The sequence below is a fragment of the Rhinichthys klamathensis genome, unplaced genomic scaffold, assembly GCF_029890125.1.
Source record: "Rhinichthys klamathensis goyatoka isolate OS25496 unplaced genomic scaffold, OSU_Roscu_1.1 h1tg000308l_1, whole genome shotgun sequence".
NCBI classification, from domain to species: domain Eukaryota; kingdom Metazoa; phylum Chordata; class Actinopteri; order Cypriniformes; family Leuciscidae; genus Rhinichthys; species Rhinichthys klamathensis.
Window position 1 is genome coordinate 142,698 of NW_026606826.1, and position 24,085 is coordinate 166,782.

A 24,085-nucleotide genomic window follows, 5' to 3' on the forward strand; every position below is an offset into this window, starting at 1 on the left:
CGGGCCCTAATAACACAGTTCAAAAACTGTAAAAGATTTGGTTATAAGTTATAAATTATTTTATGTTAGGCTAAACATATTACTGTCTTCGGTGAACTCATTCATAGTAATAAACGCAAATAATAATTAGCTATCAAAATCCATTTAGGCTACATAGGCCTATTTAGAAGACGCTTTTATCCACAAAAAAAAAAAAAAAAAAAAAGAACAAAGCAATTCGTCAAATGTCAGTCTTAGACAATAATAATGGGCTAAGATTATAACAAACAAACACAGGTTTTTAACGCATATCCAAGTGTTTGTGTGGAGCGCGCACTGAGCCGCGGCCGCAAACGCTTGCATATGATGTTCCTATCAACAGTGGAACAATTTAAAATAATCTAGCATTTCTGGTCATACAGAAAAAAATACATTATACATAATACATTATTTGCAACTACTTTTATTTGTGTAAACTCACAATAACAAGAAAACGTTGTGTATTTGTAAAATAAAATAAAACAATCAGGCGCGCTTTCATGATCTCCGGAGCGCGTCTCATAAATGAACTGAAACAAAAGCCTATCTAAAGCTTGAAATGTCCACTTTTAAACGAACAAATTCGAATCGAAAGCAAATACCGTCTGATTATACAATCCGAAAGCTGCATTTCTCTAAAGGTGCATCCTTTACAGCGGAGATGGAGATATGTTTAGCCCGTCACTAGAAAACTGTTCATTTAAACAATAAAAATCCATCGTTATTTTTCAGAAACATTTATTATGATTAGCCTATAAATCACCTATAAATCATCTCTCTTTATGGTTCCAGAGACATGCTCTTCTCATTTAGCACTGCGGGCAAAATATAGTTTTTAGAAAGTAAAATCTATTTTTTTTTTTCATATTAATTTGCGAAAATTTTAAATGTTTAATAAAGGCAAAAAGTCAATGGTATTTATTTTTTGTGCACAAACACTTGGATATGCGTCAAAATCTTGTGTTTATTTGTGATAATCTCAGCCCTGTATTATTGTCTAACCTGTATTATGACTGACATTTGACGAATTGCTTTGTTTCTTTTTTTGATAAAAGCGTCTTATATCTAAATATGTAGCCTAAATGTAATAATAATAGCCTAATTATTATTATTAGGCCTATTATTTGCGTTTATAACTTTAAATGAGTTCACTTAAGACAGGAATATGTTAATCATAAAACAATTTATGAATGTTTTATTTTTATAGGCCTATAACTTTGTGTTTGTGTTATATATATATATATATATATATATATATATATATATATATATATAATTTTTTTTTTTGTATGTGAAGTCCTTTTAAAAACAATGCATCCCGCATCTAAACAGGAGGCCTGGTTGAATCACGCGGCACACTCTGGGGGACGAGCCACAAACCCGTGAGTACGGATTACAAACCCGCGAGTACGGATTGCGAAAGCGTGGGCACGGTTTATGAATTTGTGGGTACAGATTGCAAAAACTGAGGGCACGGTTTACAAATCTGAGAGCACGGATTAGGAACTCGTGGGTACGGTTTATTAATCCGTGGGCACGAATTGTTAAACCGAGGGAACAGTTTAAGAATTCGTGAGTACAGTTTATAAACTGAGGGGACGGATTGCAAAACCGTCGCCTCGGATTGTTTTTTTTTTCCCCACAGGTGACTTCCCGGGCTCCGTAGGTTTCAGTTGTTATTGGAAAACCAAATCGTTTTACAGTTCTATAATTTGGCCACTAGGTTCGGATTTAAATATGCAAATGCTTAAGGGTCTATGACTCTTATAAATTATTTTTGAAGTGATTATTGTGTTTCTAGGATGTTATATGTTTGGCAACAGTTCTTCTAACCCTAATTGATGGAGGGTGTAACTTTTCATTTCTAAAACAACCATGACACATCATGGCCATATTCCAGGATGACAATGTCAAGATTCATCTTGCTCAAACTGTGAAAGAATGGTTGGGAGGGAGCATGAAGAATCATTTTCACACATGAATCTGCACCTCTGAGTCCAGACCTTAAATTCATTGAAAGTCTTTGGGATGTGCTGGAGGAGACTTTACAGAGTTCTGGACTCTTGCATTGTCAATACAAAATCTTGACCAAAAATTGATGCACCTCTAGATGGAAATAACATCACAACATTTATTTCCATCAAGAGTTGCATCGATTTTTGGTCACAAATTTTGTATTGACTGCAAGAGTCAAGCACTCTGTAAACTTAATTGTATACTGTATAATTAAGAGCCGGTATTCCATCTTTCACTTTAGCACCATCTTTGAGGTTGTGAGGAATAGACATGCATCCCTTCAATGGGTTGTACTGTTATTTAATGTGTTTTTGGATTGTTCTGCTGACGAAACACTGCAAAGAGTCAAGTTTTCTGTTCATGTGGGAGGTTTCAGATGCAGTTCAGTTGCAACAATACATCCATTGGGTAAATGCAGCATTGAGTTTTCCTCTTGTTTAAATTGAATGTGTTGAGGTGGGCCATGTAAGCCCTTGATAAACCAGATTAGGATTTTAATCTAAAAATCCGCCTACGCTTCCACCCCCCCCACCCCCACCCCCCCCCCCCCTACAGCCTATATCACACACTTTACTGTATTAATAATTTCTGGAATAACTGCCTTTGCTTCCCTGGCGCTCAAGACGAAATACCTAACAAGACAATTGAGGGCTATTTTCACGCGACCAGCATGGAGGAAATAGCTGATTATTTGAACGAGAAGCTGCGAGTGCGCTCTGACAGCGTGACCATGCTCATGACCTGCGTGGATGATCTGCACCCCGACGATAAACTGCACACGCAAGGTGGTTAAAACGTTAGATGGGGCTTTTCTCGGATTGCGGGCCGACCTAAGAAAGACCAGTTCAGGTTTTGTCTTTCACTTCTCTTGTTGTCGTGTCTGGCAGATCTAAACCTGACTGCTGGTTTCTAGTTTGGTTTTGTGGCAACTGAACACCTCGTCTCTGTTTTTCCAGAGAGTATCTTGTTTCGTCAGTGATCTTCAGGGAGGAGATATTTTGAACTTTAGATTTCAGTCTGTAGTTCTTAAAAATGGTTTAACGGATTGAGCTGTTTAAGATGTTAATCCGCAATTTGCTATGCTTAAAAGTGCTCGGACCAATTAGTTGAAATGGTGTGATTGTTCTCTGAGCAGTTATGTGAGGAAAACATGGAGATTTACTTGGAGGTCCATTCCAAATGGATTACACAAGCAGAAGGAATGAATTATTATTTTATTGAACTGAATACATCTTTCTTTCTTAAACCCACAGGCTGTATGTCGTCACGTGGAATGTGGGCACAGCTGAGCCTCCTGAAGATGTGAACTCTCTGCTTCAGCTCAGCTCCCCGAAGAAACCCGACCTCTATGTGATCGGGTGAGTCTTTATATCTTGAGGTCTACGGACCCACATAAAGTAAACAGTTATAGGTATCTGACCTCAGAAGTATGTGGTCTGAATGTCCTAATGTCTGTGATGCTGCTCTTGTTCAGTCTGCAGGAAGTGAAGGCTGCACCTCTCAAGTTTGTCACAGATCTGGCCTTCGAGGACTCCTGGAGTCAGCTCTTCATGAGCACTCTGGCCCCTTTGGGTTATATCAAGGTGCTTATTCTGTCCGCCTCATACTAACATGCTTTTGTTCATATGCTAATCATGTGATTCACTATGAACCAGTGGATGATTGGTTTCTTAGTCATTGAGCACACACACACACACACACACACATATACAGACAGGTAGACATGCATGGGAAATTTTAGGTGGTTTAATGATGAAGTATGTTTACAAACACACATGTATTAATTGATTATAAATTCATGATAAAGATATATATATACACACACACACATTATATTTTATGATAATTACAATATTTACATTTAAAACGATTTATTTATTTATATATTTAATATAAATCATATTATAATTCATATAACTCACTCACTTAACTATAATTCACTCACACTTTAATTATATATTGAATTATATAATTACTATTATAATGAATTTAAAAATTAATAAATATAATTTTTATCTACAAATACATTTTTATTTATATATTTAATATAAATTATATTATAATTTATATATATTTACACACACACATACACAAACTTTAATTATATATTGAATTATATAATTATCATGAATTTATAATAAATGAATACAAATTATTAATAGCTACAATTAACCATTTATATATTAAATATAAATCAGATTATAATTCATATAATTCAGTATTCCTTAGATCAAGGGTTAGTACCTGATTTGTGGAAAAGTTCAATTATTGACCTCTTTAGTTATGAAGGCTTTTGAAAAAAGATCAAGAAGTATATAATGACAGTTGCTGGACCAGTCTTAGATCCGTTGCAGTTTGCATATCGCGCTGGGAGAGGCGTAAATGATGCAAAATTGTTTTTGGTAAATGCTCTTTGTTGTCATCTGGAAAATAGTGGGGCTTTTGTTTGTGGACTTCTCGTCTGCATTTAATTTTCTGCAACCTGTTATTTTAGGACAAAAACTTGTCAATCAGATTCATTTTAATCATTGTTTAGTCTCATGGATCATTATTTTTTTAACAGACAGGCAACAGAGGGTTAGGGTTAATGGAGTTTTATCGGAAATAGTAAATATTTCTACATGTACACCACAAGGATGTGTGCTTTCTTCTATTTTGTTTATATTATATACAAATGATTGTCAGAGTTTATAAGATAATAGTTATTTGGTAAAATATGCAGATGATTCTGTGCTGCTTTCCTAATGTCTTCACATTCAAATCAGGAACATGGTTCGGTTTTGTACAATTTTATTTCTTGGTGTAGTAGTATGAAACTAGATCTGAATGTGTCAAAAACTAAAGAGTTAGATAGATAGATGATAATTAATTTTAGTAGAACACTGGCACTAGTGCTGGGCGGTATGACCAAAAATCCATATCACTGTATTTTTCAAAATTATACTGGTTTCACGGTATATGACGGTATTATTTTTTTTCAAGCATGACTGGGTGTTAACCACATTTTCTACTGACTGAGAGAGGAAATATTGCTGTAGATTGACTTAATGCCCTATTTTTCTGTCATGAGTGAATATTGTAGAAATATCCACACTAGTATTAATACAGGTTTGCAGTGTTTACAAAGAGGCGCTGTAGGAGCGGCAGATACAGCGGTTTCCACGGTAACGGCTGTACGCTCATAAACGCTGCTTTATCAGGAAAGATAAAGAGAGATTCAATTGAAATAACATTGAAACTTTTCTAAAAAACATCAGCTCGCTTCAGATACATTCATATAAAAACACCCGCTGCGTTTTGACTTTGAAACGTGCAGTGCTCATGTTTATTCTACGATGTCAATGCCAACCACAAATAGATTTTCCAAAAGGCTGTATTGATATTTGGAACCAATGTATGGGAAACACTGTAATATAATTTGACGGCTATCAATTATAACCTATCCATCTTCACCGTCACGCTTAGTAACACACACAGTGCAACAGTGAAAAGACCCTCTCAAACAGTGTCGCGCCGCATTCACAACGTTGTTAAAGCGACATACACTGGTATTGCGGTATATTAAAAATTCATATCATGACAAAAATAAACATCGGTATGAACCGGTATACCGCCCAGCACTAACTGGCACTTCAACCTGTGGTCATTAATGGCACACAGGTGGATGTATACAGGAATATAACAGGGTTCCTACGCAGTTTGGAAAAGTATGGAAAAAGAAAGCAGAGTATGGAAAAATATTAGCATTTCCAGACTATTGACCCTATTTAGTTTTCTATAATAGAAAATTAAGAATTTAATAAATAAATTGATCATACAACAAGTGTGTTTTCATGGCAGCTGTTTAGCAATTGTCAAAAACGACTGAAATAATTCAAGGAGCACTTTTTCATTATGCAAAAATGCATGTTTTTGGGTGCATTTTTGGGTTTCTTCTCATGATATTCTTAGCATTCAACGATCCTTTTAGTCACTAAAAGGATCTTTGCAAAAATAAAAAATATGCAGACTTTCGTGTGCGCATGAGAAACCATTAAACTTAGCATAGACAATGCACACTGAGCCACCTATTGCACCATCAGCCCATTTCACTGTGTGGTTTCTTGGCCGCCATAGAGTATGTGTTAAAGCAGACCTAAGGCCTTGAAATAGGATAATGTACTGCCCTATTGAAAGCCAAATTTTGACCACTTTTTTTTTTTTTTTTACCACCAGTGTTTTTATAGACCCTTGAACTTGGCAAATAGGACAATGCACACAGCCATATTGTGCCATCAGCCCATTTCGTCTCATGGTTTCTCTGGCGCCACAAAGGATGCATTAAATTGGTCATTAGGCCTTGAAATTAGAGGTCAAGGAAAGCCAAATTTTGAGCAAATAGGCCTAGATTTCTATTAATTCATGTGCATATTTGCTCTTTTTCTTTTTAACTGTTGGCCAAAATATGGAACTGAAAAAAACGTTTGGTTTTCCATACAACTGAAACCCCCACATGAACAGAACTTGAATCTTGAAAAGAAAAATGCAATAAATAAATATTCTTGCAAATGTATAATTTAGGCTATATATATATATATATATATATATATATATACATAGGGTGAATTTTGCACAGAAAATAGTGCACACTTTATGATTATGTTGTCTAATTTCCTGTTTTACTGTGGCCCATTCAGGTGTCCTCCATACGGATGCAGGGTCTACTCTTGCTTTTCTTTTCCAAGCTGGAACACGTCCCCTTTATCAGAGACATTCAGGTCACTTACACCCGCACAGGACTCTACGGCTACTGGGTAAGACCATGGAAATGCAAATACTTCAGCGAGCAGCTCTTGATATACCTACTGAACATTGCATCTTAATTTTCTTCAAATGAAAGGGTAATAAAGGAGGCGTGTCTATCCGTCTGTCCCTCTACGGTCACATGCTCTGCTTCCTGAACTGTCACCTCACCGCTCACATGAACTACGCCTCTCAGAGGGTGGATGAGTTCGAGTATATCCTGGATGCTCAGACTTTTGACACCAAAAACACACCACACATTTTGGACCACAAGTCAGTCCATCATGATATTTACTCCACTTTTTTTGGAAATAGGCTCATTTTACAACTCCCCCAGAGTTAAACTGTTGAGTTTTACCGTTTTTGAATCCATTCAGCCGATCTCCGGTTCTGCCGGTACCACTTTTAGCATAGCTTAGCATAGATCATTGAAGTGGACAAGACCATTAGCATTTCTAAAAAAAAAATGACCAAAGAGTTTCGATATTTTTCCTATTTGAAACTTGACTCTTCTGTAGTTACATCGTGCACTAAGACCGACGGAAAATGTAAAGTTGCGATTTTCTAGGCTGATATGGCTAGGAACTATACTCTCATTCCTGCGTAATAATCAAGAAACTTTACTGCCGTACCATGAGAGCAGCAGGCGTAATGATATGACGCAGCGCCTGAAAATAGTTCCGTTGTGTTGACCGAAGGTGGCCTATTTTCAGGCGCTGCGTCATATCATTACGCCTGCTGCTCTCATGGTACGGCAGTAAAGTTTCTTGATTATTACGCAGGAATGAGAGTATAGTTCCTAGCCATATCAGCCTAGAAAATCGCAACTTTACATTTTCCGTCGGTCTTAGTGCACGATGTAACTACAGAAGAGTCAAGTTTCAAATAGGAAAAATATCGAAACTCTTTGGTCTTTTTTTTTTTTAGAAATGCTAATGGTCTTGTCCACTTCAATGATGTATGCTAAGCTATGCTAAAAGTGGTACCGTCAGAACCGGAGATCGGCTGAATGGATTCAAAAACGGTAAAACTCAACAGTTTAACTCTGGGGGAGTTGTAAAATGAGCCTATTTCCAAAAAAAGTGGAGTATCCCTTTAAGCTTTATCTTCTTATTTTGCATATTCTTTTATTGATTATGTTCTTATTATCGATTTTATTGATTGTCATGATTCTTTATCATTTATGTATTGCACTTTATTGCATATGAATTCTCTCACCTCATTCTCTAGGGTTGTGTTCTGGTTTGGGGATTTGAATTTTCGTATCGAGGACCATGGTATGCTCTTTGTAAGGAACTGCCTCACCAGCCAGCGTTTCAGTCTACTTTGGCCTAAAGATCAGGTACTGATCACTCTTGAATCTTTATTAGTGACATCAATTATATGACACTCTCCTTTAGATGTAGGAACAATGTCTATACATGTAAATGTATTAATGTATGAATCATTTATTTGCAGTTCCAGAATTAGTAACTCGCTTAATTTGTATAATATTTTTTTTATCTGTGCATGTCAATATCTCAATATCTCACCAGCTCACCATGATGAAACAGAAGGAAGCAATTTTGCAGAAGTTTGAAGAGGGATCTCTGGACTTTCAGCCCACCTATAAATTTGATTTGCATTCGGATAACTACGACACAAGGTAAATGACACAACTTCTTTAAATATATCCTGCAGTATAGGGCTGTCATGATTATTGATTAATTGCACAATTGTGGTTATTGTGTCTAATTACAATGATTTGAGATAAGAGCAATAATTGTGCAGTTCAAATTTCAATTAAATTTTGCAAAGGAAGTTTAGTAAAGTACAGAATAAAGTACAGAATAAAGAAAATAAAAAACACTGTTAAGTACACAAAGTTAGTCGAAGGTCTTCCTTTATATGAAATGAAGGCTTGTGTGTTTAATCAGACTGCATTATAATCTAATTTAATATAATATAATATAATAATTAATTTCCAGAGCATTAAAGTAAATCATATGGGCTAATATTATTATATTTGGTATTATACAGTTCAAAGTAAAGAAAATTAGGCTTACACAAGTGACATGAACAGAACAGAATTAAATCATTAATCGCTATTATTTGAATGACATTGCATTGTACTTTTATTGTCATTATTTTTGTTAGTCATTGGTTTTTAAGGTTAACATGAAATTAAAATGTCTTAATGCACATTCCTAGTCTTATTAAAATAAAGTCCTATAAGGAAAAAATAAAGTCCTGCTCATTTTGTTTTACTAAGTAATAGATTTTGATTATTAAATAATCAATTATATTATTATATAACATTATTAGAATGGATTTCATGTTGACTTTACATTTTCTGGATAGCTGTGAAGGAAACGGTAATCACTACAATATCCTGGATCTCCCTCAGCTCCTCTGCGAGGGCTGTTTTTAACTGTCAGATGTTCACACGTGCTCTCTTTTCACCCCTGCAGGGTACAGAAGACATGGTTTGGTTTTAAGTAAGCTTTAAATTTCCCATGTGCTTCTTAACTTGAACCTTCCTCCCCTGCTTGTCTAGCCTTCTGTCAGCATTCCTTAAATTTTTTCATAATTGTAGCATTTCCGTCAGAGAGCGGAAATACTTTTTTTTTGCACTAGAGCTGCTAGACCTCATCCACACTTTAATGCAGACCAGTGCATTGTGTCACCCATCCCGTCCTGTAACACCCATTCATCTACTGCTGAAATGGAAGCACCAGAAATAAACCATTATTAACATCCATATACATCCAGTCTGTGTTCGGACTTTTGGTGTTGTGTGTTCCAAAGAGTTTTTAAGTATTAGTTATCTATATCTATCTATTATGTTATCTATGTTTCTATGCTGTCATTTCTAGTACCTGTTCAGATCTTTGCATGTGGACGACTCGGCTCACTTTAGTGAAAATGCTTTTTTTAAAAGCATTTAAATTTATATATATATATATATATATATATATATATAGGGTCTTACTCTATATATAGCCTGTATTTATAGACACAATTATACATATAAAAACTCATATATATATATATATATATATACTGTATATAGCCTACTTTAATAGAAATTGCTATTAGAATTATTTTCTATTAAATGTTTTTTTTATACCTTATTAGAATATGTAGTATCATAGAATATTACATTATTCAAATTCATTTTTATTTTTTGTAGCACTTGTAGGAATAAATCTTGTTTCAAACAACCGTGACATTGCAAGGTTTTTTTTCATAAAACCTATATGCTATTTTTTGTTTTTTATTTGTTGCTGTTAAAATATTTTTCATAGAATCCTTTCATCTCATGACTTGCATAGTTATAAAAGCATGCCACATAAATTCATTTTCACAAAATGAATGATGGCTGTACAGAAAGATACGCCAATGTTCTTCCAATTGAACAAATGTGGAAAAAGGATTGAAATCCACAAGTTTATTCTATTATATATTTGATTTAATATTGTTTCCCTCTCTTTGTGATTGGCTAGTGGTAAGAAACGCAAGCCTGCGTGGTGTGACCGGATCCTCTGGCGAGTGAAGCCCAAGTCCTCGCCTCCGGAGGACACTCAAGAAGACAATGAAGATGAGCCAAAGAACCAACTGGAGGGGGAAGATGACGATGAGTTCCCTATGAAAATGACCCAGGAGTATTACACGAGTAAAATGGAGTATGGCGTTAGCGACCATAAGCCTGTCATTGGCATCTTCCGCTTGGAGGTGGGGAATCACTGAGTTTATCTAAAACAATTAGTCAATAACTCAAATAAAATACTACAAGAATGACCATTTGTTAATCTGTTATCAGTTGAGAAAGATGTACGAGACGCCTCTGGTGCAGGTCTGTGCTGAAGGAGAGTGGAGTGCCGACTTCGACGCCCTCATAACCTACAGACTTCTTCAGTCCTTTCCCTCCAGTGCCTGGGACTGGATCGGTTTATATAAGGTGAGAGCGGTTCCCAAAATGTGCTCCGTTCTGATGGGGTCACAGACTGCAGGTCAAACAAATAATGGCAATGGTAAATGCATATTATAAAAGTATATTATTAGGGCCCAAGCCTTGAAAAGGCGAAGGCCCTATTGTTTTCCTTAGGATTATTATTAGGGCCCAAGCCTTGAAAAGGCGAAGGCCCTATTGTTTTCCTTAGGATTATTAGGGCCCAAGCCTTGAAAAGGCGAAGGCCCTATTGTTTTCCTTAGGATTATTATTATTATTATTATTATTTTATCGACTATTCGGGCACTTTTGGGGCTCTTAACGTGCACGAAAACTCTTGAAACTTTGCACACTGGTCAGAACCCGCGGCCATCAGGGCCGGGCTGAAGCTGGTACCCGGGCGTGGCAGGGGGGCTCGACAGCGCCCCCTGGAACGGGGTCCGAAAACTTGGTCCATAAATCAAACACGCTTCCATGTAATAATATGAAACTCGGTACACATATAGATCTCATCGGTTCATATATCCTTTGTACTTTTACTTTTTACCCCAGCCCAACAGGAAGTCGGCTATTATGGTTTGTTTGGAAGCGTATGCCCCTGGAATTCGATATACTCCTCCTAGAGAATTCAACCAATCGCAAGGAAACTCGGTCAGCATGATGTCAAGACATTGAGGATGAAAAATTGCCAGGGGATTTCTGATATCTCGAACGGTTTGGCCGTGACGAGGAAACGAATTTTTGGCGAATAATGGAAACAGGAAGTGTGTTATAACTTCTGCATACATTAACTGATCTTGATGAAACTTCAACAGTGTGTTCGCTGTAAGAGGCCGATCACATGGATGTGACTATTGTGAGTCAAAGTTATAGCGCCACCAACTGGCAGCAGGAAGTGTGTCACTTTCTAAATGCTTTTGACAAAAGTGGGGGGGTTAGTTTTATCTACAGTAACAAAACTCGATATGTATATTGTACTCTTCGAGCCGGACAACTTTCTAATTTACCGTAATTAGCTACGACCAACAGGAAGTCAGATATTTTGGTTTGAATGTGGATTTCAGATTCTGAGTTTTTAGCTACTCCTCCTAAGTAGTTTATTTTATTCATGCCAAACTTTTTCAACATGATGAAAATACATTGAAGATGCTAAATTGTGAACAGATATTGAATATCTCAAACGGTTTTGCTATGGTTGAGGGATTCAAGTAATGTCAAAAAAAGAATCAGGACATGTCTCATATCTTTCTAAAATGTAATTATACACCATTTATTTTTATATAAAATTATACAAATATTAGAACTAAACCCATTTTATTCCTTTGTTTCAATTTAAGAATTATTTTTAAGTTTAAAAACAGCCAGAATGGTTGTTTAGTCAAAAATAATAATAATCCAAATCATATATAGTGCTATACTGCCCTCTTGTGTTCAAAATCAGGTAGGCCTATTGAATTTATATATATTTATATATTAGGGATGTTACTATGGGAATATTTTCCCACCGGTTAATCAACGTGTGATTGTGTAAACCAATTGTGTAAACCTCCCGCTGGGGGGTTTAAAAACACTAACTTGAAAGCGAAAGTATAATATGGACGTCCGCACGGACATTGAAATGGTGGCGCTCGAATGAATTCCTATGGAAGTAGAAATTAACTAAACGTTCGCTCAGCTCTGCTCGCTCGTCGCCATGGACGCGCACCATTATGAATGCCAGTGCAGCCGCATACTTTTTAGTGTCACTAAAATTAGTGCAATTTCGGGGGCCGATTGCTTGAATTGTGAGTTCAATAGTCTATTATTTTTCACGGAAAACACAACAATAAAAGAGTACAATGACAGATTCGCTTAAATAGGCGTTTTTACATAAAATAGCCTATTCCGTCATCATCTTTTCAGTCAGCTCTTCACTCTCGTGATTAATGAAATTTGACTCCTGTTGCTGATATTTGCTGCAACTTTCGTTCAGCTCACAATTTAGTAAGCAAACACATTTCAAATGTGTTTTTATTTTATTTTTGTGTATGTGTGTGTATATGTATGTATATATATAAATATAGCTTATGTTTCAAATATGAGTTAATTAACAATCGTTGGAAAGAATGATACTTTTAAACATAACACTAAACCGTCATTAGGTGTCGCCAGGCGACCGTCTTAATGAGCGAGTCATTGATTCATTCGTTTGAACGACTGAGTAATTCATGAATGAGATAGATGTTTATGGATTGATTGGTCATTGAATCTTTGAGTCAACCGATTCGTTCAAAATGCTGAATCATTCAGTAATGAGAACGGGTTGCTGTGAGATGCGCGATGGTTCTGCTGTGATCTTTGTTTAACTATTTTTGCTGCTGAAACAGAAAAAAAGTCAATATTGCATGTAAAATGTAAGTGATTTGACTTGTGTGTGTGTGTGTGTGATTGTGTGTGTGATTGTGTCTGTTACAGTGATAACAGTTTAACCCTTGTTAAACTTTAGGCCTTGTCTTTTTGGATATATATCTTTTTATATTAAAAAATAGTCATACAACCCATATATTTTAAATGTATTGTTTGCTTTAAATTACATTGAGATTTGTATGTTTGGTAATTGAACCTGAATGAATTTTAAATGAATGTGCTATATTTCTGATCATATATTTGTTTTCCTTAAAATTTGAACTAACACTAACTTTATTCTCATCTGAATGATAGATTATTTATTTCTGTATAAAATAAAAACACATTTGATTTTTCTTTTTTAATCAATGTAGAATGTGTAACTGAAAAAATAAACAGATTAGGGCTCTGTTTGATGACAAGAAATGAAAACCAATGCGATATGATGAATGTCCAAAAGATGGCTCCCACAGACTGTTTTTAAATAGGATTGTTTGATATTTTTTGCTTTTAAACTGTGTGTGTGTGTGTGTGTGTGTGTGTGTAAGAGATTTTGGTTGGGTGACAGTTGTAGTTTACAGTTTGACAAGAGTTTATAGCTTGACAAAAGCACAATGTTGTGTTTTATTGCAAGTGTACACAAATATAAGTAAACATTTTGCAGTTTGAATAATGTCCTGTATGAACAAAAGGACGGAGTATGTTTTTATGTCTACATTGTTCAATTACGCCACACACACACACACACACACACACACACACACACACACACACAAACACTATTTTTCTAATCAGATCAGGCAAGTAATATTCTGTCTTGTCTCTTAAAAAAACAATATATATATATTTATGTATATATATATATATATATATATATATATAAATGTGTGTGTGTGTGTGTGTGTGTGTGTGTGTGTGTATATATATAAATATAGCTGCGAGCAGCGATGAAAGGGCCAAAGCCGGCGGCACCGCCACCCCGGTTATAGCGCCACCAACTGGCAGCAGGAAGTCTGTCACTTTCAAAAAGCTTTGAAATCACCTGATTGCTTCAAACTTCACTACTATGATGTAAACACACGGCAGATGTAGACCTGGATGTAGACCTGACCTTTCAGAAGGTTGCTCTCGCATACTTTGTGGTTGATATGTGCCCTCAATGCACACTTTTGCAGAGCCCACACTGATACAAGCTCTACAGCACACATCTTCTCAAAGGTCAAAGCAGGGTTACGTTTTTGCACGTCGTGCACAATAACCCTAAAGGCACCAGGGTGGCGGTGCCACCGGCTTTATATATATATATATATATATATATATATATATATATATATATATATATATATTTTTTTTTTTCTCCTCTTTTATTTTTCTTACGACTATTCGGGCACTTTTGGGGCTCTTAACGTGCACGAAAACTCTTGAAACTTTGCACGCGGGTCAGAACCCGCGGCCATCAGGGTCGGGGTGAAGATGGTACCCGGGCGTGGCAGGGGGGCTCGACAGCGCCCCCTGGAACGGGGTCCGAAAACTTGGTCCATAAATCAAACACGCTTGTATGTAAGAATATGAAACTCGGTACACATATAGATCTCATCGGTTCATATATACTTCATGCTCTTACTTTTTACCCCAGCCCAACAGGAAGTCGGCTATTTAGGGTTGTTTGTAAAACGCATGCAATGGAATTTAAAGTACTTCTCCTAGAGAATTCAAAGAAATGCCACGAAACTCGGTCAGCATGAAGTCAAGACATTGAGGATGAAAAATTGCGAGGGGATTTTTGATATCTCGAACGGTTTGGCCGTGGCGAGGAAACGAAATTATGGCGAGAAACGTGAAACAGGAAGTGTGTTATAACTTCTGCATACATTAACTGATCTTGATGAAACTTCAGCAGTGTGTTCGCTGTAAGAGACCGATCACATGGATGTGACTATTGTGAGTCAAAGTTATAGCGCCACCAACTGGCAGCAGGAAGTGTGTCACTTTCAAAATGCTTCGAAATCACCCTCTTATTTTAACCCAATTTGCTTCAAACCTCATCTGTATAATGTAAACATACGCCAGATGTAGACCTGTGAATGGATTCTTGATATCTTTGATACTGTTGCCGTGGCAACACATCAAACTTTAAAATTCTTTTTTGATGCTTTTGAGACTCTTAGCATGCTTGAAATTGCATGAAACTCGACAGACATGTCACATATATTAGCCAGTAGACATGTGCAAAGTTTCAGGAACGGGCGTGGTGCAGGGACTCAGTAGCGCCACCTTTTGACAAAAGTGAGAGGGTTAGTTTCATAGTTTTACCTGCAATCTTAAAACTCGGTAGGCATATTGTTCAGATCAAGCCGGACAACTTTCTAATTTACAGATTTTGGTTCCGAACAACAGGAAGTCAGATATTTTGGTTTGAATGGGATGTTTTGGAGTAATCTCTGTCCCTCTCTCCCTCTCTCTGCATACCTCTGTGTCTGTGGGGGGAGGGGGATGTGTCTGTTTGAGTGACAAAGCTTTTAATTATTGTTGATCAAGGTTTTGGGGGCTTTTGGGGCCCTTAACATCCTCTAAAACTCTTGAAACTTTGCACACGGGTCAGAACCCGTGGCCATCAGGGCCGGACTGAAGCTGGTACCCGGGCGTGGCAGGGCGGACCGACAGCGCCCCCTGGACTGGGATTCGAACACTTGTCCATAAATCAAAGACACTTGCATGTAATAATATGAAACTCGGTACACTTATAGATCTCATTGGGTTGAACAACTTTCGTGCTCTAAGTTTTACGACATCCCAACAGGAAGCCGGCTATCATGGTTTGTTTGGAAACGCATACCCCTGAAATTCTATTTAATTCTCCTTGGGAATTGATCGGATTTCAAGCAAACTCGGTTAGCGTGACGTCAAGACATTGATGATGCTAAATTCCGGAGGGATTTTTGATATCTCGAACGGTTTGGCCGTGGCGAGGAAATTAATTTTATGACTAAAAAAGGACACATAAAGTGTGTTATAACTTTGCTCGTTTTACCTACAGTTACAAAACTTGCCACGCATATTGTTCTCATCAAGCCAATCGACTTTCTAATTTAAAGTCATTAGCTCAGAGCAACAGAAAGTCAGATATTGTAGTTTGAATGGATTTCTTGTCCCCCTGCCATTCTGTTTGTGTGTGTGTGTGTGTGTGTGTCTGTGTGGGGAGGGGGGGGGGGGGGGGGGGGCTCTTTGAGTGATAGGTTAGTTTAAACACCAACTCATACATAGGGCCATACTGCCCTCTTGTGTTCAAAATTATATACATATTTGGTATGTGACTGAGGATCGAGAGCTTTTAAATACGGACGTCCACATTGATAATGGTGGCGCTTGCAGAGCGCTCGAATGAATAAATTAACTAAACGTTCACTCAGCTCTGCTCGCTCGTCGCCATGGACGCGCACCGTTATGAATGCCCAGTGTTTCCCCTAGGATTTTTTTTCGGGGGGGGGGGGTGGGGGATTGGGGGAACTGCTAGTGTTGCGGAGCGGGTGTATTACGAATACGTGGTGTAAATTTTTTAGCAATCAAAAAGCATGTCTAATTAATTGAAATAGTGTATTATGAATCATTAAACGTATACAACATTTAAAAAAAATATGAAAAAAAATGTCACACTAATTCTGTGTTGTGTTTTTTCTGGTAATAAAATGAAGACATAAAACACAAATTTTATCATTTATCATCAATTTTAATCATATGAAATTAAATAAACTTTTTGTCAAATAACGTGCTGCACAATGAGCTTTACTGTTAAAATTAAAACATGGATTATTCCTTAAATTCAGTTTTGATGATAATTTATTTGGATTAGTGTTAGTATTATTACATTGGGACATATCTAAATTCTACTGTACAACGGTAATATGTTTCTGTCAAGTTAAACTGAACTTTTATTTTGACGGGTTGCCGTGAAGACCTTTTGAGTTTGTTTGTTTATGTCATAATGATAGTTTTTCTCAAATGAAGCGGTTAAATGATCACGAAGTGACTTTCGGAGTGGATCTAGAGCCTAAATACTAGTATCTATTAATAGGTACTAGTATCTAAAAGGTAATTTTCTCTCTCTCTCTCTCTCTCTCTCTCTCTCTCTCTCTGAGCCAATATGGCAAGCCGTTTTAACATTTAATCATTTTAACCTACTAGTCTCTATTTTCATGCTACTAGTACTTATTTTTTAGATACTAGTATCTATTCCATTAAAGGACAACTCCGGTGCAAAATGAACCTCGGGTGTAATAACACATTGGTACAGACTAAATCGTTCCCTGAGATTTGTTTTCATGATAATCGAATGTAAAGAGTTTTATCTCTAAAAACAGTTTAGCTTATAACGCTAGTATATTGGGCATCGAGTAAGCAAAAAGAGATCGCTAGTTAATACCATCAACAAGGCTCAAATTAGCCCCACACTAACACGGCAGCATAATGAGTGTCCTTACATTCAAATCGAAGCATTGAGAACTTTGTAAGTGTATAGACAGTTTAATAAGAAGATACTTTACACAGACAGTACAGCTAGCGCATACAGACAGGACCCATCTTGGAAAACAGCCTCGATCAGTCAAACCACGAACACGGTGATACGTGAGCTGAACTGTGACTTGGAATCTCATATGGTCCGTTGTTTCCGGAAGAAAGCACTGAGCGCATAAGAGAAGCACTGAACGCAACAGAGAAAATAAAAAAATAAATATAATTCATCTTATCTTCAATATCTACACGTACTGTTCGCTCACCTTCGTGGTTCGATTGATCGAGACTGTTTTCCAAGATGGCTGCTGTCTGTATGCGCTAACTGTACTGTCTGTGTAAAGTATCTTCTTATTAAACTGTCTATACACTTACAAAGTTCTCAATGCTTCGGTTTGCATGCAAGGACACTCATTATGCTGCCGTGTTAGTGTGGGGCTAATTTGAGCCTTGTTAATGGTATTAACTAGCGATCTCTTTTTGCTTACTCGATGCCCAATATACTAGCGTTATAAGCTAAATTGTTTTTAGAGATAAAACTCTTTATATTCGATTATCATGAAAACAAATCTCAGGGAACGATTTTCTGTACCAATGTGTTATTACACCCGAGGTTCATTTTGCGCCGGAGTTGTCCTTTAAGTACTAGTACTTATACATTAGCGACTAGTGCTCATTCTGTTTAGAATATTCAAAGTGCTTATTCAATTTTTAAGCTTATTTATATTTTCAGAGCAGAAAATCCGATTTTTCTGCTTATTCAATATTGCATCTAAAATGTAAGTGACTTGACGTGTGTGTGTGTGTGTGTGTGTGTGTGTGTGTGTGTGTGTGTGAGAGAGAGATTGTGTCTGTTACAGTGACAAGAGTTTAACCCTTTAAGACCTTGTCTTTTTGGATATATATCTTTTTTTTTATAAAAAAAAAGTGCATACAAGCCATATATTTTTAATATATAGTTTGCTTTAAATTAAATTAAGATTGTATGTTTGGTAATTGAACCTAAATAAATTTAAAACTAATGTGCTATATTTCAGATAAATATATTTGTTTTCCTTCATTTTAATCAACACTAACTTTATTCTCATCTGAATTATAAATAACTTATTTCTGTATAAAATAAAAAATCCAGAATAATCCAGACCAACCAGAGCGCACTATTTCTACAACATCATCAGTGCTGAAGCGGAACTACCAGAGCCGTTCGGCAGATAGCGAGCAGATATTTTGTGTCACGTCGTGCACAATAACCCTAAAGGCACCAGGGTGGCGGTGCCACCGGCTTTTTATATATATATATATATATATATATATATATATATATATATATATATATATATATATATAAATATAGCTGCGAGCAGCGATGAAGGGCCAAAGCCGGCGGCACCGCCACCCCGGTGCCTTTAGGTAACTAAAGGCACCGGGGTTGCGGTGCCACCGGCTTGGGCCCGTAATCGCTGCTCGCAGCTATATTTTTTTTTTTTTTTTTTTTTTTTCTCCTCTTTTATTTTTCTTACGACTATTCGGGCACTTTTGGGGCTCTTAACGTGCACGAAAACTCTTGAAACTTTGCACGCGGGTCAGAACCCGCGGCCATCAGGGTCGGGGTGAAGATGGTACCCGGGCGTGGCAGGGGGGCTCGACAGCGCCCCCTGGAACGGGGTCCGAAAACTTGGTCCATAAATCAAACACGCTTGTATGTAAGAATATGAAACTCGGTACACATATAGATCTCATCGGTTCATATATACTTCATGCTCTTACTTTTTACCCCAGCCCAACAGGAAGTCGGCTATTTAGGGTTGTTTGTAAAACGCATGCAATGGAATTTAAAGTACTTCTCCTAGAGAATTCAAAGAAATGCCTCGAAACTCGGTCAGCATGAAGTCAAGACATTGAGGATGAAAAATTGCGAGGGGATTTTTGATATCTCGAACGGTTTGGCCGTGGCGGGGAAACGAAATTATGGCGAGAAACGTGAAACAGGAAGTGTGTTATAACTTCTGCATACATTAACTGATCTTGATGAAACTTCACCAGTGTGTTCGCTGTAAGAGGCCGATCACATGGATGTGACTATTGTGAGTCAAAGTTATAGCGCCACCAACTGGCAGCAGGAAGTGTGTCACTTTCAAAATGCTTCGAAATCACCCTCTTATTTTAACCCAATTTGCTTCAAACTTCATCTGTATAATGTAAACATACGCCAGATGTAGACCTGTGAATGGATTCTTGATATCTTTGATACTGTTGCCGTGGCAACACATCAAACTTTAAAATTCTTTTTTGATGCTTTTGAGACTCTTAGCATGCTTGAAATTGCATGAAACTCGACAGACATGTCACATATATTAGCCAGTAGACATGTGCAAAGTTTCAGGAACGGGCGTGGTGCAGGGACTCAGTAGCGCCACCTTTTGACAAAAGTGAGAGGGTTAGTTTCATAGTTTTACCTGCAATCTTAAAACTCGGTAGGCATATTGTTCAGATCAAGCCGGACAACTTTCTAATTTACAGTTTTTGGTTCCGAACAACAGGAAGTCAGATATTTTGGTTTGAATGGGATGTTTTGGAGTAATCTCTGTCCCTCTCTCCCTCTCTCTGCATACCTCTGTGTCTGTGGGGGGAGGGGGATGTGTCTGTTTGAGTGACAAAGCTTTTAATTATTGTTGATCAAGGTTTCGGGGGCTTTTGGGGCCCTTAACATCCTCTAAAACTCTTGAAACTTTGCACACGGGTCAGAACCCGTGGCCATCAGGGCCGGACTGAAGCTGGTACCCGGGCGTGGCAGGGCGGACCGACAGCGCCCCCTGGACTGGGATTCGAACACTTGTCCATAAATCAAAGACACTTGCATGTAATAATATGAAACTGTGTACACTTATAGATCTCATTGGGTTAAACAACTTTCGTGCTCTAAGTTTTACGACATCCCAACAGGAAGCCGGCTATCATGGTTTGTTTGGAAACGCATACCCCTGAAATTCTATTTAATTCTCCTTGGGAATTGATCGGATTTCAAGCAAACTCGGTCAGCATGACGTCAAGACATTGATGATGCTAAATTCCGGAGGGATTTTTGATATCTCGAACGGTTTGGCCGTGGCGAGGAAATTAATTTTATGACTAAAAAAGGACACATAAAGTGTGTTATAACTTTGCTCGTTTTACCTACAGTTACAAAACTTGCCACGCATATTGTTCTCATCAAGCCAATCGACTTTCTAATTTAAAGTCATTAGCTCAGAGCAACAGAAAGTCAGATATTGTAGTTTGAATGGATTTCTTGTCCCCCTGCCATTCTGTTTGTGTGTGTGTCTGTGTGGGGAGGGGAGCAGAGGGGAGGGGAGGGAGGGAGGGTTGGTGTCTGTGTTTATGTGTGTGTGTGTGTGTGTGTGTGGCTGGCTGTATGATTTTTCCTGCATTAAAGGATAAAGAAATCTCTAAGTCCTTGTCTTTTCGCATAACAATTTTTGTATTTTTTTTTAAATGACAAAATATGCATCACTCCTCTTAAGTGGTTTATTTTATTCCCACCAAACTTTTTCAACATGATGAAAATACATTAAAGAAGCATAATTGTGAATATCTATTGAATATCTCTAATTGTTTTGCTATGGCGAGGGATTAAAGTCATGTAAAAAAAAAAAAAAAAACACTAAAAGCTTCATATCTTCTAAAAATGTAATTATACACCATTTATTTCTAGATAAAATTATACAAATATCAGAACTAAACCCATTTTATTCTTGTTTTCAATTTAAGAATAATGTACAAGTTTAAAAACAGCCAGGATGCACTATTCAGTTAAAAAATAAATATATCAAATAATACATAGGGCTATACTGCCCTCTTGTGTTCAAAATCAGGTAGGCCTGTTGTATTTAAATATAGGTAGCTGCTATGTGACTCCGAGAATTTTTTCTCACCGGTTATTTGACGTGTAACACCGGGGGCTTTTATATCGCTAAGTTAAAAGTGAAAGTAAAGTAAGGACATTTATAGTGGTGGCGCTCGCAGTGCGCTCGAATGAATTTCTATGGAAGTAGAAATGAAAAAACGTTCGCTCTGTTTTGCTCGCTCGTCGCCATGGATGCGCACTGTAATGAATGCCACTGCAGCCGCATACTTTTTAGTGTCACTTTAAAATTAGTGCAATATCGGGGGCCGATTGCTTGAATTGTGAGTTCAATAGTCTATTATTTTTCACGGAAAACACAACAACAAAAGAGTACAATGACAGATTCGCTTAAATAGGCGCTTTTACATAAAATAGCCTATTCCGTCATCATCTTTTCAGTCAGCACTTCACTCTCGTGATTAATGAAATTTATTGCTGATATTTGCTGCAACTTTCGTTCCGCTCACAATTTAGTAAGCAAACACGCTTCAAATGTGTTTTTATTTTATTTTTGTGTATATATATGTGTGTGTATATATATATATATATATAGCTTATGTTTCAAATATGAGTTAATTAACAATCGTTTGAAAGAATGATACTTTTAAACATATCACTAAACCGTCATTAGGTGTCGCCAAGCGACCGTCTTAATGAGCGAGTCATTGATTCATTTGTTCGAACGATTCGTTCGAACGGCTGAGTCATTCATGAATGAGACAGATTATGGATTGGTCATTGAATCTTTCAGTCAACCGATTCGTTCAAAATGCTGAATCATTCAGTAATGAGAAAACACGTTGCTGTGAGATGCGCAATGGTTCTGCTGTGATCTTTGTTTAACTAGTTTCACTGCTGAAACAGAAAAAAAGTCAATATTGCATATAAAATGTAAGTGATTTGACGTGTGTGTGAGAGAGATTGTGTCTGTTACAGTGACAAGAGTTTAACCCTTTAAGGCCTTGTCTTTTTGGATATATATCTCTTTTTTTATTACAAAATGTGCATACAACCCATATATTGTAAATGTATTGTTTGCTTTAAATTAAATTAAGATTGTATGTTTGGTAATTGAACCTAAATAAATTTAAAATTAGGAAGTCGGCTATATAGCAACAATAGTTACATCCATCTGATCGGCCTTCCTAAACCCATATATTATGGGTTTAGGAAGGCCGATCAGATGGATGTAACTATTGTGAGTCAAAGTTATAGCGCCACCAACTGGCAGCAAGAAGTGTGTCACTTTCTAAATGCTTTTGACAAAAGTGGGGGGGTTAGTTTTATCCACAGTAACAAAACTCGATATGTATATTGTACTCTTCGAGCCGGACAACTTTCTAATTTACCGTAATTAGCTCAGACCAAGAGGAAGTCAGATATTTTGGTTTGAATATGGTGAGCCTCTCTCTGTCTCTCTCTGAGCTAATATGGCAAGCCGTTTTAACATTTAATCATTTTAACCTACTAGTCTCTATTTTCATGCTACTAGTACTTATTTTTTAGATACTAGTATCTATTCCATTAAGTACTAGTACTTACTCATTAGCGACTAGTGCTTATTCTGTTTAGAATATTCAAAGTGCTTATTCAATTTTTATGCTTATTTATATTTTCAGAGCAGAAATTTTTTTTCAATTTAAGAATTATTTTTAAGTTTAAAAACAGCCAGAATGGTTGTTTAGTCAAAAATAATAATAATCCAAATCATATATAGTGCTATACTGCCCTCTTGTGTTCAAAATCATGTAGGCCTATTGAATTTATATATATTTATATATTAGAGAGAGATTGTGTCTGTTACAGTGACAAGAGTTTAACCCTTTAAGGCCTTGTCTTTTTGGATATATATCTTTTTTTTATAAAAAAAAGTGCATACAACCAATATATTTTAAATGTATTGTTTGCTTTAAATTAAATTAAGATTGTATGTTTGGTAATTGAACCTAAATAAATTTAAAATTAATGTTCTATATTTCAGATCAATATATTTGTTTTCCTTCATTTTAATCAACACTAACTTTATTCTCATCTGAATTATAAATAACTTATTTCTGTATAAAATAAAAAATCCCGAATAATCCAGACCAACCAGAGCGCACTATTTCTACAACATCATCAGTGCTGAAGCGGAACTACCAGAGTCGTTCGGCAGATAGTGAGCAGATATTTTGTGTCACGTCGTGCACAATAACCCTAAAGGCACCAGGGTGGCGGTGCCACCGGCTTTTTATATATATATATATATACATATATATATATATATATATATATATATATATATATATATATATATATATATATACATATATATATATATATATATATATATATATATATATATACATATATATATATATATATATATATATATATATATATATATATATATATATATAAATATAGCTGCGAGCAGCGATGAAGGGCCAAAGCCGGCGGCACCGCCACCCTGGTGCCTTTAGGTAACTAAAGGCACCGGGGTTGCGGTGCCACCGGCTTGGGCCCGTAATCGCTGCTCGCAGCTATATTTATTATTATTA

At 36.6% G+C, this 24,085-nt stretch overlaps 1 protein-coding gene across 2 annotated transcripts in view; it reads left to right on the forward strand.

Annotated features, from left to right (window-relative positions):
- The window catches only part of inpp5ka (inositol polyphosphate-5-phosphatase Ka), a 35,841-nt gene that overhangs the window by 6,553 nt on the left and 5,203 nt on the right, over positions 1 to 24,085 (forward strand). The window contains exons 3-11 of one of the 2 annotated variants that reach the window (XM_056270751.1): positions 3,288 to 3,392; positions 3,509 to 3,617; positions 6,711 to 6,827; positions 6,914 to 7,089; positions 8,047 to 8,158; positions 8,352 to 8,461; positions 9,267 to 9,293; positions 10,302 to 10,530; positions 10,619 to 10,756. In XM_056270751.1, the coding sequence (XP_056126726.1) occupies positions 3,288 to 3,392; positions 3,509 to 3,617; positions 6,711 to 6,827; positions 6,914 to 7,089; positions 8,047 to 8,158; positions 8,352 to 8,461; positions 9,267 to 9,293; positions 10,302 to 10,530; positions 10,619 to 10,756 (1,123 nt within the window). The remainder of the gene's footprint in view (positions 1 to 3,287; positions 3,393 to 3,508; positions 3,618 to 6,710; positions 6,828 to 6,913; positions 7,090 to 8,046; positions 8,159 to 8,351; positions 8,462 to 9,266; positions 9,294 to 10,301; positions 10,531 to 10,618; positions 10,757 to 24,085) is intronic. The other variant, XM_056270752.1, reaches the window with a different exon arrangement.